This window comes from Erythrolamprus reginae, chromosome 1, assembly GCF_031021105.1.
Source record: "Erythrolamprus reginae isolate rEryReg1 chromosome 1, rEryReg1.hap1, whole genome shotgun sequence".
Taxonomy (NCBI): domain Eukaryota; kingdom Metazoa; phylum Chordata; class Lepidosauria; order Squamata; family Dipsadidae; genus Erythrolamprus; species Erythrolamprus reginae.
In genome coordinates, this window is record NC_091950.1 from 12,852,077 (window position 1) to 12,868,046 (window position 15,970).

General features: G+C 44.1%; 1 protein-coding gene across 7 annotated transcripts in view; it reads left to right on the forward strand.

The window, feature by feature from the left end:
* The window catches only part of LOC139163771 (scaffold attachment factor B1-like), a 51,918-nt gene that overhangs the window by 16,973 nt on the left and 18,975 nt on the right, over positions 1-15,970 (forward strand). For all 7 annotated transcript variants that reach the window (XM_070744911.1, XM_070744883.1, XM_070744901.1 and 4 more), the window contains exons 9-15: positions 2,254-2,354; positions 3,033-3,182; positions 3,272-3,351; positions 6,234-6,364; positions 7,819-7,910; positions 9,854-9,969; positions 12,474-12,770. In XM_070744911.1, the coding sequence (XP_070601012.1) occupies positions 2,254-2,354; positions 3,033-3,182; positions 3,272-3,351; positions 6,234-6,364; positions 7,819-7,910; positions 9,854-9,969; positions 12,474-12,770 (967 nt within the window). The remainder of the gene's footprint in view (positions 1-2,253; positions 2,355-3,032; positions 3,183-3,271; positions 3,352-6,233; positions 6,365-7,818; positions 7,911-9,853; positions 9,970-12,473; positions 12,771-15,970) is intronic.

The window sequence follows — 15,970 nt, forward strand, 5'->3', positions numbered from 1 at the left end:
GTTGTAAGCCGCCATGAGTCTAAAGAGAAAAGTGGTATAAAAATTGAATAAATAAATAAATATTGAAATATTGGATGGGTTTGCACATGACCTCAGCCGATGCTAATGATTGAGATGAAAGGATTTTTGTCAGTTAAAAAATAATTAATAGGCATCATTTATCAATTAGCATGATGGCATTTTGCGCTAGTGATTCTGTCCTGTAGATGGCAAAGATGATAACAATAGCATTTAGACTTATATACCGCTTCCCAGTACTTTGCAGCCCTCTCTAAGTGGTTTACAGAGAGTAAGCACATTGCCCTCAACAATCTGGGTCCTCATTTTACCGACCTTGGAAGGATGAGTCAACGTTTAGCCTACTGAGATTCGATCTGCCAAACTGCTGGCAACTGGTGATCAGCAGAAGTAGCTTGCAGTACTGCACTCTAACCACTGCACCACCAAGGCTATAAAGAATTCTTGCATGCCATAGGCGGTAATTTCAAGCATCTTTTGCAAATATCTCCTTTGATGGCATTCGTCAGTGGATGCTGGCTGCAGTTGAAACTAAGATACTGAGCCTCAAGTATGTCTATTCAGTGTTCCCTCTAATTTTTTTTGGGAGGGGGGGGGCGGAAAAGTATAGTGTCTGAGCGGCAGTCCCTTCGGGACTGGGCCGCACAGAAATATTAAATAAATAAATAAACAAACAAATAAACAAATAAAAAACCCACCCTGTTTTGCCTCAGAGAATTTCAAAATAAAATACTGTACTGTGTGTCTATAACAGTGAACTCATAATAGGGCAACTCTATCAATAGCAAAATGCCACTTAAATAGTTGAGCTAGTTTCAAACTAGATTTTGATTTTCTTTCTCTCTTCCTTACTCCCATTCTTTTTCTTTCTCTTTTCCTTCCTCTCTTTTTTCTATCTGTTTCTCTCTCTTCCTCTCTTCCTCTCTCTCTCCTCCCCTCTCACTCTTTCCCTCTCGGCTTCTGGGCAGGTTTGAAAAACTCTGAGTTGATGATGATTTTTAAGTGAGCGATTGCTCACTGCTCAGCTTAGAGGGAACTATGTGTCTATTTCCACGTTTTCAGGCATTTATTAGCAACAGTATTTAGACTTATATACACCACCTCACAGTGTTTTACAGCCCTCTTTAAGCAGTTTTACAGTGTTGCCTCTAATAATCTGGGTCCTCCTTTTACCAACTTTGAAAGAATGGTAGACTGAGTCAACCTTGAACCGGTCTGGATCAAATTCTTGGCAGTGGGAATACAGAGTTAGCCTGCAGTACTGAGTTCAACCTACTCTTATATGCCTCATATATTAGAATAGAATAGAATAGAATTGTTTGTTTGTTTGTTTGTTTGTTTGTTTGTTTGTTTGTTCGTTCGTTTATTTGATTTGATTTGATTTGATTTGATTTGTATGCCGCCCCTCTCTGTAGACTCGGGCCGGCTAACAACAGTAACAAAAAAACAGCATGTAAATCCAATACTAAAACAACTAAAAAACCCTTATTGTAAAACCAAACATCCATCCATACAAACATACCATGCATGAATTGTAAATTTATTGGCCAAATATGATTGGACACACAAGGAATTTGTCTTTAGTGCATATGCTCTCAGTGTACATAAAAGATAACGTTCATCAAGAATCACAAGGTAAAACACTTAATGATTGTCATAGGGTACAAATAAGCAATCAGGAAACAATATAAATTGTAAGGATACAAGCAACAAGTTACACTCATACAATCATAAGTTGGAGGAGATGGATGATAGGGATGACGAGAATAGCAATCGTAATTCAGTGTATATACTGTTCATTTTACCATCTAGTGACTTATAAGATAAAAACAATAGAAAATAAAATGAGAGATATTAACATGAAAATAAAAGAAACAGCTAAGGAAGGAAACAACATACAATGGAGTGGAAATGGAGTCTTCTCTTAATCACCTCCAGAGTGAGCCCTTACCCGGAGCCAGGTTTCAAGGCTCTTCTGGAAAGCAAAGAGAGTGGGGACAAATCTCACCACATGATCTTCCAGACGGTGGGAGCCATAGCAGAAAAGGCCCTTCTGGATCTTGCCGGCTGGGGTCTTCTGCCGGCATGAGTAGGGCGAGCCAATCCTCTTGAGTTGAGGACATATGTTAGTGGAACATAAAAGATATTTTTCTGGAGTTGCAAAGGGTGGGCAGCAATGAGAGTGGTTGGGACTGCCCACGTTGTCACATGCTTTCATTTTCTGTTCCCAACTAGGTCAAAGTAACGCTAACACCGGTCGGAACTTCTGGGTCAGCGGCCTTGCTTCCAGTACCCGAGCAACTGACTTGAAGAACCTCTTTAGCAAATACGGGAAAGTAAGTCTGTTTTTTATTTATTCCTTAAGTCCAAAGACGATCCGTTTGGTTAGAAGTTCCTTTTATCTCCTTTCTAACAGAAGGGCTTTGGTGCAACACTGGTTCATGTCCTCTATCAGGATACAAGCAATATAAATAGCATACTGCTCCATAATGCTTTACAGCAGTGGTCCACAACTCTTTTGGCTCCTCAGATTGGCAGAGGGGGAGAAAATTGGCAGGAGGGCGGGTTCACAATGTGAAATTGTTGTCTCTGTTCCTTCCAACTGGTGGGGTTAGTTCAGCGACTGAAAACCTTTTGGATCCAGCGTGTCAAAAATTCGGAAAATGGCCCTCTTGGCTCTGCTGGTGTTCATACGCTTCACCCTCACCCAGGACAGAAGAGGCCCCTTTGGACCTCCTCTTCTCTCTGGACTTTCCAGATCTTCTCAGAAGTTACACAAGGGTGCCTTCAGAAAACAGTGTGACAATGCTCGTGTAAATTGTCAGAGGCTGCACAAGAGCAAGGCCTTCTCGCACAATTTTCAGGCAGTCAGGAGACCGTGACACCAAAAAAATGGTACGACGTGTCCCCTGTAACACATACGCCATAGGTGGTGCTTGATCTTAAAAGGCGGTTGGATGCAATGGATCTTCAGCCAGCCATTCCCGAGACCACATGTGGTTTCTCTTCTCCAGGTGGTTGGTGCCAAGGTGGTGACCAATGCTCGTAGCCCGGGGGCTCGCTGTTACGGTTTTGTGACAATGTCCACAGCTGAAGAAACGACCAAATGCATTGCCCACTGCCACAAGACGGAGCTGCATGGCAAAGTAATCTCCGTCGAAAGAGTAAGTGGGGCCTCTCTTCCCTCGAGCCCCCGCACTGGTGGGAAAATAACCCCTCGCTTGGTTTTTCTGACGATACAATGTAATTTCAGGCAAAGAATGAACCTGCCACCAGGAAGCTTCTAGATAAAAAGGACACTGAGGGGAAGACTGAGACGTCCTCTGGAGATAAGTAAGTTCTGCAGCCTGCTGTGCATTTCCATTCATTAGATGTGCTCACAGTAACGTGGGCTTCAGAAATCACAGTCAAGCGCAGGAAATCAGGCACCAGCTTAAAAGTTCAAAAACATGAGTTTATTTCATGATATCTATTCACAAGAATCGGATGTTCTAATGGTCAAGGTAAATTGATATCAGATAAGAGTCAACATACTTGGTGAGGCCACACTTGTAATTAAATGACTTGTGTAGCTGGTGAGACCCCATTTGGAATACTGTGTTCAGTTCTGGAGACCTCACCTACAAAAAGATATTGACAAAATTGAACGGGTCAAAAGACGGGCTACAAGAATGGTGGAAGGTCTTAAGCATAAAACGTATCAGGAAAGACTTCATGAACTCAATCTGTATAGTCTGGAGGACAGAAGGGAAACGGGGGACATGATCGAAACATTTAAATATGTTAAAAGGTTAAATAAGGTCCAGGAGGCAAGTGTTTTTAATAGGAAAGTGAACACAAGAACAAGGGGACACAATCTGAAGTTAGTGGGGGAAAGATCAAAAGCAACGTGAGAAAATATTATTTCACTGAAAGAGTAGTAGATGCTTGGAACAAACTTCCAGCAGGCGTGGTTGGTAAATCCACAGGAACTGGATTTAAACATGCCTGGGATAAACATATATCCATTGTAAGATAAAATACAGGAAATAGTATAAGGGCAGACTAGATGGACCATGAGGTCTTTTTCTGCCGTCAGTCTTCTATGTTTCTATGTTTCTAAACGTATATACTGTTCATTTTACCATCTAGTGACTTATAAGATAAAAACAATAGAAAATAAAATGAGAGATATTAACATGAAAATAAAAGAAACAGCTAAGGAAGGAAACAACATACAATGGAGTGGAAATGGAGTCTTCTCTTAATCACCTCCAGAGTTGTAATATGGTGTCCAGTTTTGGTTGCCGCTATATAAAAAAGATGATGCAATTCTAGAGTGCAGAGAAGAGCAGTACAAATTATCAGGAGGCTAAAACATACGAAGAACGGTTGCAGGAACTGGGCATGGCTAATCTAGTGAAGAGAAGGACTAGGGGAGACATGATAACAGCCTTCCAGTATTTGAGGGGCTGCCACAGAGTGGAGGGGGTCAAGCTATTCTCCAAAGCACCTGAAGGCCAGACAAGGAATAATGGATGGAAACTGATCATGGAGAGATTCAACTTGGAAATAAGGAGAAACTTTCTGACAGTGAGAGCAAATCCAACAATGGAACTCGTTGCTTTTGGGAGTTGTGGGAGCTTCATCACTGGAGGTTCTTAAAGAAGAGATTGCACAACCATTTGGCTGAAGCGCTGTAGGTTTTCCTGCTTCTAAATTTATTTCCCCCCCCTTACTTATTATCAATTAATTAAATTTCTATTCCGCCCTTCTCGAGGCGACTCAGGGTGGCTATAAATTATGGAGGTGTCTTCCTGTGCTTCTTTCAATCTACCATTGATCCAAAATATACACTGCTCAAAAAAATAAATAAAGGGAATACTTAAACAACACAAATCAAACTTCTGTGAAATCAAACTGTCCACTTAGGAAGCAACACTGATTGACAATCAATTTCACATGTTGTCAGCACATCCAACTTTGTCCAGAACAAAGTATTCAATGAGAATATTTCATTCATTCAGTTCTAGGATGTGTTATCTGAGTGTTCCCTTTATTTTTTTTGAGCAATATATTTTGCCCCTCATTGGCCTGACAGTGGATCTTATATGTCTCTATCTAGGTCAGTGTTTCTCAACCTTGGCAACTTAAAGACATGTGAACTTCAACTCCCAGAATTACTTAGCCAACATGGCTGGCTGTGAAATTGTGGAAGTAGAAATCCAACTTGTCAAAATTGAAAAACATCAATCTAGGTTATTTATTTGTTTGTTTGTTTGTTTGTTTATTAGATTTGTATGCCGCCCCTCTCCGTAGACTCGGGGCGGCTCACAACACAATAAAAACAGTTCATGACAAATCTAATAATTTACAATTTAAAATATTTTTTAAAAAACCCATTATTAAGCAGACATGCATACAAACATATCATACATAAATTGTATAGGCCCAGAGGAGATATCTCAGTCCCCCCATGCCTGATGACAAAGGTGGGTTTTGAGGAGTTTACGAAAGGCAAGGAGGGTAGGAGCAGTTCTAATCTCTGGGGGGAGCTGGTTCCAGAGAGTCGGGGCTGCCACAGAGAAGGCTCTTCCCCTGGGGCCCGCCAACCGACATTGTTTAGGTGACAGGACCCAGAGAAGGCCCACTCTGTGGGACCTAATCGGTCGCTGGGATTCGTGCGGCAGAAGGCGGTTTCGGAGATATTCTGGTCCGATGCCATGAAGGGCTTTATAGGTCATAACCAACACTTTGAATTAGTTATCTTCTTTTACAAGCAGTTCACAACTTAGAATCACCACGGGAACCAGAATTTCAGTTACTAAGAAATATGGTCATTAAACAAGTCATTTGACCCAAACCAATTTTATGACCATTTTTGCCATGAATCGATAAGTGCATCTGGTTTCCCCCATTGGTGTTGCTTGTTGGAAGACCGCTGGGAAAGATGCAGATTTTGATCGTGTGACCACAGGATGCTGCAACAGTTGGCGATGTGAGCCCGTTGCCAAGCGCCCACATTCCAATCAGACTGCGGGGATAGTGTGACAGTCATAGTCGGTCCAACCCACCTCACAGGGTGATTGTTGAGAAAATAGGAGGAGGGAAGAGTATTAGATGTGTCAGCTGCTTTTTAGTTATTTATGAACACAATAATAAAAGGCAGAATATAAATTAATTAATTAAAATACCCTGGTCTGCTCTAAACATTCTGAACCTAACTGCTTTTTCAGGCCTGCCAGTGTAAAAAAGAATGAAAAAGCTGATTCAAAAGAAGATAGTAACAAAGCAGATGAGAAGGACGAAAAGGGGAAAGAAGAGCAGAAATCTTCACCTGCTGATAAATCTAAGACTCCCAAATCAGGTAATTTATTGCTGGATGTGGGGGTGGAGCCCCTAAGCCAGCGTTTTTCATCCTTGGCATCTTTAAAGATGGGTGGACTTCAACATCCAAAATCCTGGACTGTCTGGGGAATTATGGGAGTTAAAATCCACCCATCTATCTATCTATCTATCTATCTATCTATCTATCTATCTATCTATCTATCTATCTATCTATCTATCTATCTACCCTGTTTCCCCGATAGTAAGACACCCCCGATTGTAAGACATATCGGGGTTTCAGGGGGGTCGGCTAATATAAGCCGTACCCCGAAAGTAAGACATATGTCTTACTTTCGGGGAAACACAGGGGTATTGCCGGGGGGGGGAGCCCGATGACGTCGCTTCCAAGCTCCCCGCGCGCCCTTCGCCTCGCCGCGGCACCACCGCCTCTTCCCCGGCTTGGCAAAGCGAAGGACGGCGCTGGTCCGAAGCGAGCTGAGCGGGCGGCGGCTTGCAGCGAAGGCGCTCGTCCCAGCAACCGAGTCCTGCCGAGGCTCGGCTGCAAGCGGCCAGCGAGGCCGACCAGCTCCGAGGCGAGCGGCCGGAGCTGCGCCCTCCTTCGCCCGCCTCCTTTCCGGCAGGCAGGTGGGGCTGCCCAACTGCGCAGAGCGACTCCTCCCCTCCAGACACACGCTTCCCCGACACGCGTCTGTGGCTCCACGCGTGCACGCCGCTTGGAGCCCTGAGGTGGAACTTGGAAAAGGGCTCACGAGGCTCCTGTCCCGCGGCTGCCCTTCTGGACTCTGGGGAGATGCCTTCGGGAACGCGACCCTTTCAATTTTTTTCCAATGTAAGACATACCCCGAAAGTAAGACGTAGTGGGGCTTTTGGGGGTAAAAAGAAAGTAAGACACTGTCTTACTTTCGGGGAAACACGGTATCTATCTATCTATCTATCTATCTATCTATCTATCTATCTATCTATCTATCTATCTATCTATCTATCTAACTATTGGATTTGTATGCCGCCCCTCTCTGTAGACTCGGGGCGGCTAACAACAGTGGTAAAAACAACATGCGACAATCCAGTACTAAAACAGCTAAAAACCCTTATTTTAAAAACCAATCATACATACAAACATACCATACATAAATTGTAGAAGCCTAGGGGGAAAGAATATCTCAGTTCCCCCATTCCTGACGACAGAGGTGGGTTTTAAGGAGCTTGCGAAAGGCAAGAAGGGTGGGGGCTGTTCTAATCTCTGGGGGGGAGTTGGTTCCAGAGGGCCGGGGCCGCCACAGAGAAGGCTCTTCCCCTGGGTCCCGCCACACGACATTGTTTAGTTGACGGGACCCGGAGAAGGCCCACTCTGTGGGACCTTACTTAACCCATCTTAAAAAGTTGCCAAGGTTGAGAAAACACTGCCCTAAGCCATTCAGGTCCTGGCTTCTACCGGCAGTTGGACTGTCATCCAATCTCTTTGCTTTTGTGCAGGGAGCAAAGGGATAGAAAGAACTGTGATAATGGATAAGTCCAAGGGTGAACCAGTTATCAGGGTGAAGACCACCTCACGATCAAAAGAAAGGGTAAGTGAATCGCTAGCTTTCCTTATCACAATTGCTATTTACTGGATTTTGTTAAAGTAAAGGAGGGAGATAGGACAGTTTTACTGTTTTATCCTTGGGAAGTTTAATATTGTTATTTTTTTCTTCACTTGCTATACAGAATTACCGAAACCAAGATTCCCTCCCCCCCATCCTCATTTTAAAGGCATTCATTAGCAACTCTTATAAAAACCTTAATCAATGACATAAAAATAATTGGATCCCTAAAATGCAGCGATCTACCTTGACACCTAGAAGCCTTTTCCCCCCTCACTCTAAAAAGTTTCATTAAAGGTTTTTATCATAAGGTAAAATACAAAAGTTGAAAGGAGATGAAGGTGGAAAAGGAGGCAAAGTGCAGTAGAATTTAAAAAAACAATTGCCACCTCAAACCTTTTAATTAACCTTCAAGCCTATAACAGCAAAATCATTCTAATCATACAAAGCTAAAATTAGAGTTTCGTGTATTTTTTTTTAGAATACAAAAATCCATCTGTGGTTTCCAAATGGAAACAAAAACTATATAAATTCTTTTCTCATTAATTCAAATGGTTGATTTTGCTATGTCCACCAACCCCATCACTTTTGCCATACGTTCTTCTATTGTGGTTGATTAAGTATGTCTTTCCATCTTTGTGTTTTGGAAACTTGATACTAAGAAGTAAACATCTTTCACTCTGCATATTACAAATGGGAAAATCAATGTGAAACCTTTTAAGATTCTTTATTGAAGTTGATTTTGATTAGTGCTGGTAAGTCTAAAGGTGGACTCAAAATCTTTATGCCCAGCAAACCAAAAGGATTTAGGTGGATGGACGGATGGATGGAAGGACGGATGGATGGATAGATAGATAGCAATACATTTAGACTTATATACCGTTTCAAGGTGCTTTACAGCCCTAAGCAGTAGATTAAGTATATTGCCCCCTACAATCTGGGTCCTCACTTTACCAACCTTGAAAGGATGGAAGGCTGAGTCAACCTTGAGCCTACTGAGATTCGATCTGCCAAACTGATGGCAGCTGGTGATCAGCAGAAGTAGCTTGCAGTGCTGCACTCTAACCACTGCATCATCAAGGCGATGGATGGACGGACAGACAGACGGACAGACAGACACCACAACACATTTATAATATATATTTATTGTATAATGCTGATTCTCAAAGAAAACATATGAAGAATGGTTGCAGTAATTAATAATAATTAATAATAATTTATTAGATTTGTATGCTGCCCCTCTCCGTACACTCGGGGCGGTTCACAACAAAATAGTGACAGTGTAACAAATCTAATATTAAAAACATTCTAAAACCCAACATTGGAACCATACAACACAATCATACCATGCGTAAACTGTATTAGCCTGGGGGATATCTCAGTTCCCCCGTGCAAAAGTGGGTCTTTAGTAACTTACGAAAGGCAAGGAGGGTGGGGGCGGTTCTAATCTCCGGGGGGAGTTGATACCAGAGGGCCGGGGCCGCCACAGAGAAGGCTCTTCCTCTGGGGCCCGCCAGACAACATTGTTTGGTCGGTGGGACCTGGAGAAGGCCAAATCTGTGGGACCTAATCGGACGCTGGGATTTGTGCGGCAGAAGGCGGTCCCGAAGATATTCTGGTCCGATGCCATGTACGGCTTTATAGGTCACTTTGAAATTGTGACCGGAAACTGAGTATGGAAAGAAGGACTAGGGGTGACATGATAGCAATCTTCCAATATTTGAGGGGCTGCCACAAAGAAGAGGGAGGATCAAGCTATTCTCCAAAGCAGAAGAAAGCAAAAGAAGAAACAGTGTTAGCAAAGAGGCAGGGCCACCTCTAGAGCCAAGATTGGAATGGCAGTCCACTCGATCTTCCTTTTCTTTTTTTAAATGTGACCTTTTAATGAGTTAGAAGTTGCAGCTTTGTGCTATGTCTTTGAAATACAGAGCGAGAAAAGTCAGGATCGCAAGTCAGAGAGCAGGGAAAAGAGCCGAGAGCGACAAGACGGCTCTGTGCCGTCCAACAAAACCAGAGACAAGCGGCCGAATGAAGAACAGCACCGGTGAGACCTACAGGCTAAAGGAAGGGGCTTTTTTTAACCTTGTGTCATATTTACTACAGCATTCTCTATTTTGGGTAAAACTCCTGTCGTAAATGTCCAGGGAGATTCTCAGTCATCCAGGTCATGGTTATCGGAAAGGTGCTTTTTTCAAGAGACAACTGGACTTCCTTTGGTTTTTTTCCCTTGAAAATATTTTGCTTCTCGTCTAAGAAGCTTCTGCTGGTCTTCGGTCGGCCGGGAAGGACGTCTTTATGATGTCTAAGCTCCGCCCATGGAATTCCCTATTGGGATTCCCCACCTCCTTTCCAGCCTCCTGACCGGCCCGACAGCTCCGCGGCTCTTTTAAAAAGCTAACAGCAGGGCGGCGGGGCTTCTCAGCATCCTCCTGAACCCGAACGCCGACCCCGAACTTTTGCCAAACTTCTGGGTTCGGCGTTTGGGAGAACGCAGAAAGCCCCCCGGCTGTTTCAAAAGGCGACAGCCGGGCGACGGGGCTTCTCGGCGGCCTCCCAAACGCCGAACCCGGAGGTTCGGCAAAAGTTCAGGTTTGGCGTTCAGGTTCGGGAGGACGCCGAGAAGCCTCCCGGCTGTTTCAAAAGGTGACAGCCGGTCGGCGGGGCTTCTCGGCAGCCACCCGAACCCGAACTTTTGCCGAACTTCTGGGAAAACGCTGAGAAGCGCCCGGCTGTTTCAAAAGGTGACAGCAGGGCGGCGGCGTTATTTTGCCTTTTTTTTTTCGTTGCACGCATTAATTCATTTTACATTGTTTCCTATGGGAAACAATGTTTCGTCTTACGAACTTTTCACTTTACGAACCTGCTCCAGGAACCAATGAAGTTCGTAGGACGAGGTATTACTTTATTATGAACCAAATCCTGTGCATTAGTTAGAACCAAGTCCAGGATCCCCTTTCCCCTGGTTGGTTCCATGACTATCTGCTCAAGGGAATAATCAGCTAATATGTCGAGGAACCTTGTCTCTCTTTCATGTGTAGAACAAGAATTTACCCAATCTATTCAGGGATAGTTGAAGTCCCCCATTATGACTACCCTATTTCTTTTTGAGGCTGCTTTAAATTCATTTCCCAAATAGCAATCTGCCTCTGGAGTTTGGTTGGGAGGGCGATAGCAGATCCCTAACGTCAGATTAGTTTCCTGTCCTGGGATTTTTATCCACAATGTTTCTGTGGGTGAGTTTGAATTTTCTTGAATTTCGAGTTCATGAGATTCTAACTCCTCATTTATGTACAAGGCCACACCACCACCACTTTTCCCTAACCTGTTCATCCTATTCCAGTTTGTAACCTGGAATCCTTGTGTCCCACTGGTTTTTATCTGTCCACCAGGTTTCTGTTCTGCCAATAATATCAATACTATTTTCTTTTGCCAAGCATTCCAATTCCCCTATTTTTGCTCAAAGGCTTCCAGCATATGTGTACAGACATTTACAGTGTTCCCTCGATTTCCGCGGGGGATGCGTTCTGAGACCGCCCGCGAAAGTCGAATTTCCGCGAAGTAGAGATGTGCAAGTAAATACACCATTTTTGGCTATGGACAGTATCACAAGCCTTCCCTTAACACTTAAAACCCCCAAATTACCATTTCCCATTCCCTTAACAACCATTTACTCACCATTATTACTGGTACTCACCATTGAATAAGACACTTAGTGATCCTGATATTTATAAACATAATTAATATATTAACAATATTTTTTTTTGTTATTTATTTGCAAAAATTATTAGTTTGGCAATGACATATGACGTCATCGGGTGGGAAAAACCGTGGTATAGGGGAAAAACCGCGAAGTATTTTTTAATTAATATTTTTTGAAAAACCGTGGTATAGGCTATTCGCGAAGTTCGAACCCGCGAAAATTGAGGGAACACTGTATATGTAATTTTCTGCTGCCCTTTCAACTTTGAGTGTAGATTTTGACTGTAGAATTTGTAGATGGTCTACCATCTCCTTCTGTTTGGCTATTACAATTTAGTTTTCCTGTTGACTCACCAATGTGTGCATAACTTCCACCCTCCATATTTGGCAGTGCGCCTTCTCGAACCGGAAGCTTCCCAGCTCCTGTCGACTTGGCCCTACGGATTAGTTTAAAAGCTGCCCTGAAACCTTTTTAATATTAATCGCCAGCAGTCTGGTTCCATTATGGTTCAAGTGTAACCGTCCCTTTTGTACAGGTGGGGCTTGTCCCAAAATGTTTCCCATTCCTAATGAATCTAAAACCTTCCTCTTGACACCACTGCCTCATCCACACATTGAAGCTCTGCCTGTCTAGCTGGCCCTAGTACCTTCACTACTATACCGGACTGGCTCTGTGAGAGGGAGGTGACATTTCCTTCTCCCCAGTTAGTTCACTGTCAAGAAACTGGCCAGCTGGGGGCTAGGCGTACTCCCTTGTTCATTCCTTCAGTGGGGAAAAGTGACAGGAGGAGCCGGAAGTCAGAAACAGCCTGCCAACCAGAGCCAACCGTCTCTTTCTCTGCCTCACAGCTCCAGTGACCGTCGAGAAAGGCAGCGCATACGCTTGCAAGCCGTCTGGGAGCAGGAGGAGCGGAAGAAGTTGGAGATCACCCGCGAGAAGCTGGAGATTGAGCGGGCGCGCCTGGAACGGGAGCAGATGGAGCGGGAGCGGCTGGAGAGAGAGCGGATGTACATTGAAAACGAGCGGAGGCGAGAGCAGGAACGGATCCAGCGGGAGAGAGAGGAGCTGCGGCGGCAGCATGTGCAGCTGCGCTACGACAAGGAGAGGCGCGTGGCCCTGCGGAGGCCGTATGACATGGATGGCAGGTGAAAGTCACATTTGCAGCTGTGCGGCAGGGGAGGGGTCCTTGGTACCCTCTGAGCTTGGTTGTTTTCTTCAGATGTTTCATGACCAAAGTAGATAATTTATTTATTTATTATTTTATTTATTTATTAAATTTGTATGCCGCCCCTCTCCGAAGACTCGGGCCGGCTAACAACAATAAAAAAGACAATGTAACAAATCTAATATTAAAAAATAATCTTAAAAAAAACCAATTTAAGAGACCAATCATACAAAGAAGTATACCATGTATAAATTATATAAGCCTAGGGGGAAGGGAGAAAAAAAAATTCAATTCCCCCATGCCTGACGACAGAGGTGGGTTTTAAGGAGCTTGCGAAAGGCAAGGAGGGTGGGGGCAACTCTGATATCTGGGGGGAGCTGGTTCCAGAGGGTCGGGGCCGCCACAGAGAAGGCTCTTCTCCTGGGCCCCGCCAAATGACATTGTTTAGTCGACAGGACCCGGAGAAGGCCAACTCTGTGGGACCTAACCGGTCGCTGGGATTCGTGCGGCAGAAGGCGGTCCCGGAGAGTGCAGGAAGGGGGTGGGGGTTTATAGAGAGGAGGAAGACTGGTTTCCTTGGTGCTCTCTAAGCTTGGTTGTTTTCTTGTAGACTCCACCTCAGGGTGTCCAGCAAACCTGGAAAACAGGGAATTATCAGGGAAATCGGCAGTTTGGCAAATATCATGGAATTATCAGGGAATTCATGAAAAAACAGAATAAATCAGGGGCGGGGAACAAACTGTATTAAAATGTTTAAAAGTCTTTTTTATACCCAAAAATAAAAAATAAAAGTAGAAACTTTGGCAAAGAGAAGCTGGTACATGAAAAAAAAAGTTTAAAAGTCAGGGAAAAATCATGTAAAAAAACCCGGATCGTGCTGCCTGGCAGAGTCAAGCAAAAATGAGCATAACTGGCAACAACTTGCTTCTTCAACTACCGATATTTCTCCACGGCTTAGCTGTTTGGTATGACATCATCTACGACCGCGCCTTAACTAGATCACAAGTTACAGGGAAATGTCAGGGAATTTCAGAATGCTTTCCCCCTGGGACATCCTGGTAACTTTTCTGTCTGGATGGTTCACCGATCGGAATAAATAAAAGGTTCCTTGGTAATACAAATCGACTAAAGAGCAAATAGCAAAGGGGAAGACAGCATACTAGATTAGTGGAGCACAGTTGAAGTTTATATTTATTTTATATTTTGTGTGCTCACATAAATATGTGAATGTCAATTCCTGACATGGATAAGAATATCTTATAAAGGCCTATGCACTTATTCACTCTTTGTGGATTCATTGGTCTGCAAATCAAAATACGATTTATCAAATAACCATGTACTGAAATGTATATTTATTGTCCTGACATTCTGTCATATTTCTTGTTTGTAGCATAAAATTTGAAAATACATAATTTTTTTAAAAAACTACATTGCTACTAAAACGTCCAGAATAAAACAAGTTAATAGTTTTAGTCCATACAGGCAATGTTTCCCAGCATAATTGTCTCTGAGATAAGCACAAGTCTTGGACTGGAAGCCAAACTCATTAGAGGAAATTTCTTTGAAGTGATTCTGTCAGTCAAACTGGCCTTACAGTTTATCCAGAGTCTTTTCAGAGATGTAGAGTTCATGAGTTCCAGCGATCTGAAAGCAGAACGTTCTCCCAGAACTCCGAGGCTCACAAACGGCCATGCTTTCAAACGTTGTTCACCACGCCCACTTATCTCCAAGCTGTCCCTGATATAGTGACAGGGCGTGGCCAAGTGTTCCCTAAAGCTACTAACGCCAAAACCCCATTCTTTTCAGATACTCTTGTCTGGAGATAGATCTCCTAACTCTGGCGTCTAACGTGGGCTCGTCCTCTAATTCAGTGGTTCCCAAACTTGACAACTTTAAGAATTCTGGGAGTTGAAGTCCACAAGTCTTAAAGTTGCCAAGTTTGGGAACCACTGCTGGGTCTAATTCAACTTTCTCCTCTGACTCAGTCCACACCCTAACTGGGGGAACGACAGTCTCTAGTTGATCCTCAGTCTCTGACTCCGCATCATTCCCACTCTCAGACTCATGTGACAATGATGTTCCCTAATTGGGTCAGGAAACAACCAAGCTCAGAGAGCACCGAGGACCCCACCCCCCTCCTCCACTCTGCAAACCCCACTCCCTTCTAGCACTGATGATGTTGCCTAGTTGGGTCATGAAACATCTGCAAGGAAACGGGTAAGGTCAGAGGGCACCAAGGACACCACAGTCTTCCTCCTCCTCCCCACTCCCTTGAAGCACTGATGATGTTTGTTTATTCGCTTATGCCGCCCAATCCCGAAGGACCCGGGGCGGCTTACAATAACAATAGAAATACAAATAGATACAGAACAGTAAGAAGAAGTCGAATATACAGTGTTCCCTCGATTTTCGCAGGGGATGTGTTCCGAGACCGCCCGCGAAAGTCGAATTTCCGCGAAGTAGAGATGCGGAAGTAAATACACTATTTTTGGCTATGAACAGTATCACCAGCCTTCCCGTAACACTTTAAACCCCTAAACTGCAATTTCTCATTCCCTTAGCAACCATTTAGATTATTACTCACCATGTTTATTTATTAAAGTTTATTTAAGAATTCTGGGACTCAAGCTCAACCCAGATAAGACGGAGTGGCTGTGGGTTTTGCCTCCCAAGGACAATCCCATCTGTCCGTCCATTACCCTGGGGGGGGGAACTATTGACCCCCTCAGAGAGGGTCCGCAACTTGGGCGTCCTCCTCGATCCACAGCTCACATTAGAAAAACATCTCTCAGCTGTGGCGAGGGGGGCGTTTGCCCAGGTTCGCCTGGTGTACCAGTTGCGGCCCTATCTGGACCGGGACTCATTGCTCACAGTCACTCATGCCCTCATCACCTCGAGGTTCGACTACTGTAACGCTCTCTACATGGGGCTACCTTTGAAAAGTGTTCGGAAACTTCAGATCGTGCAGAATGCAGCTGCGAGAGCAGTCATGGGCTTCCCAAGGTATGCCCATGTTTCACCATCACTCCGCAGTCTGCATTGGCTGCCGATCAGTTTCCGGTCACAATTCAAAGTGTTGGTTATGACCTTTAAAGCCCTTCATGGCATTGGACCAGAATATCTCCGAGACCGCCTCCTGCCGCACGAATCCCAGTGACCGATTAGGTCCCACAGAGTGGG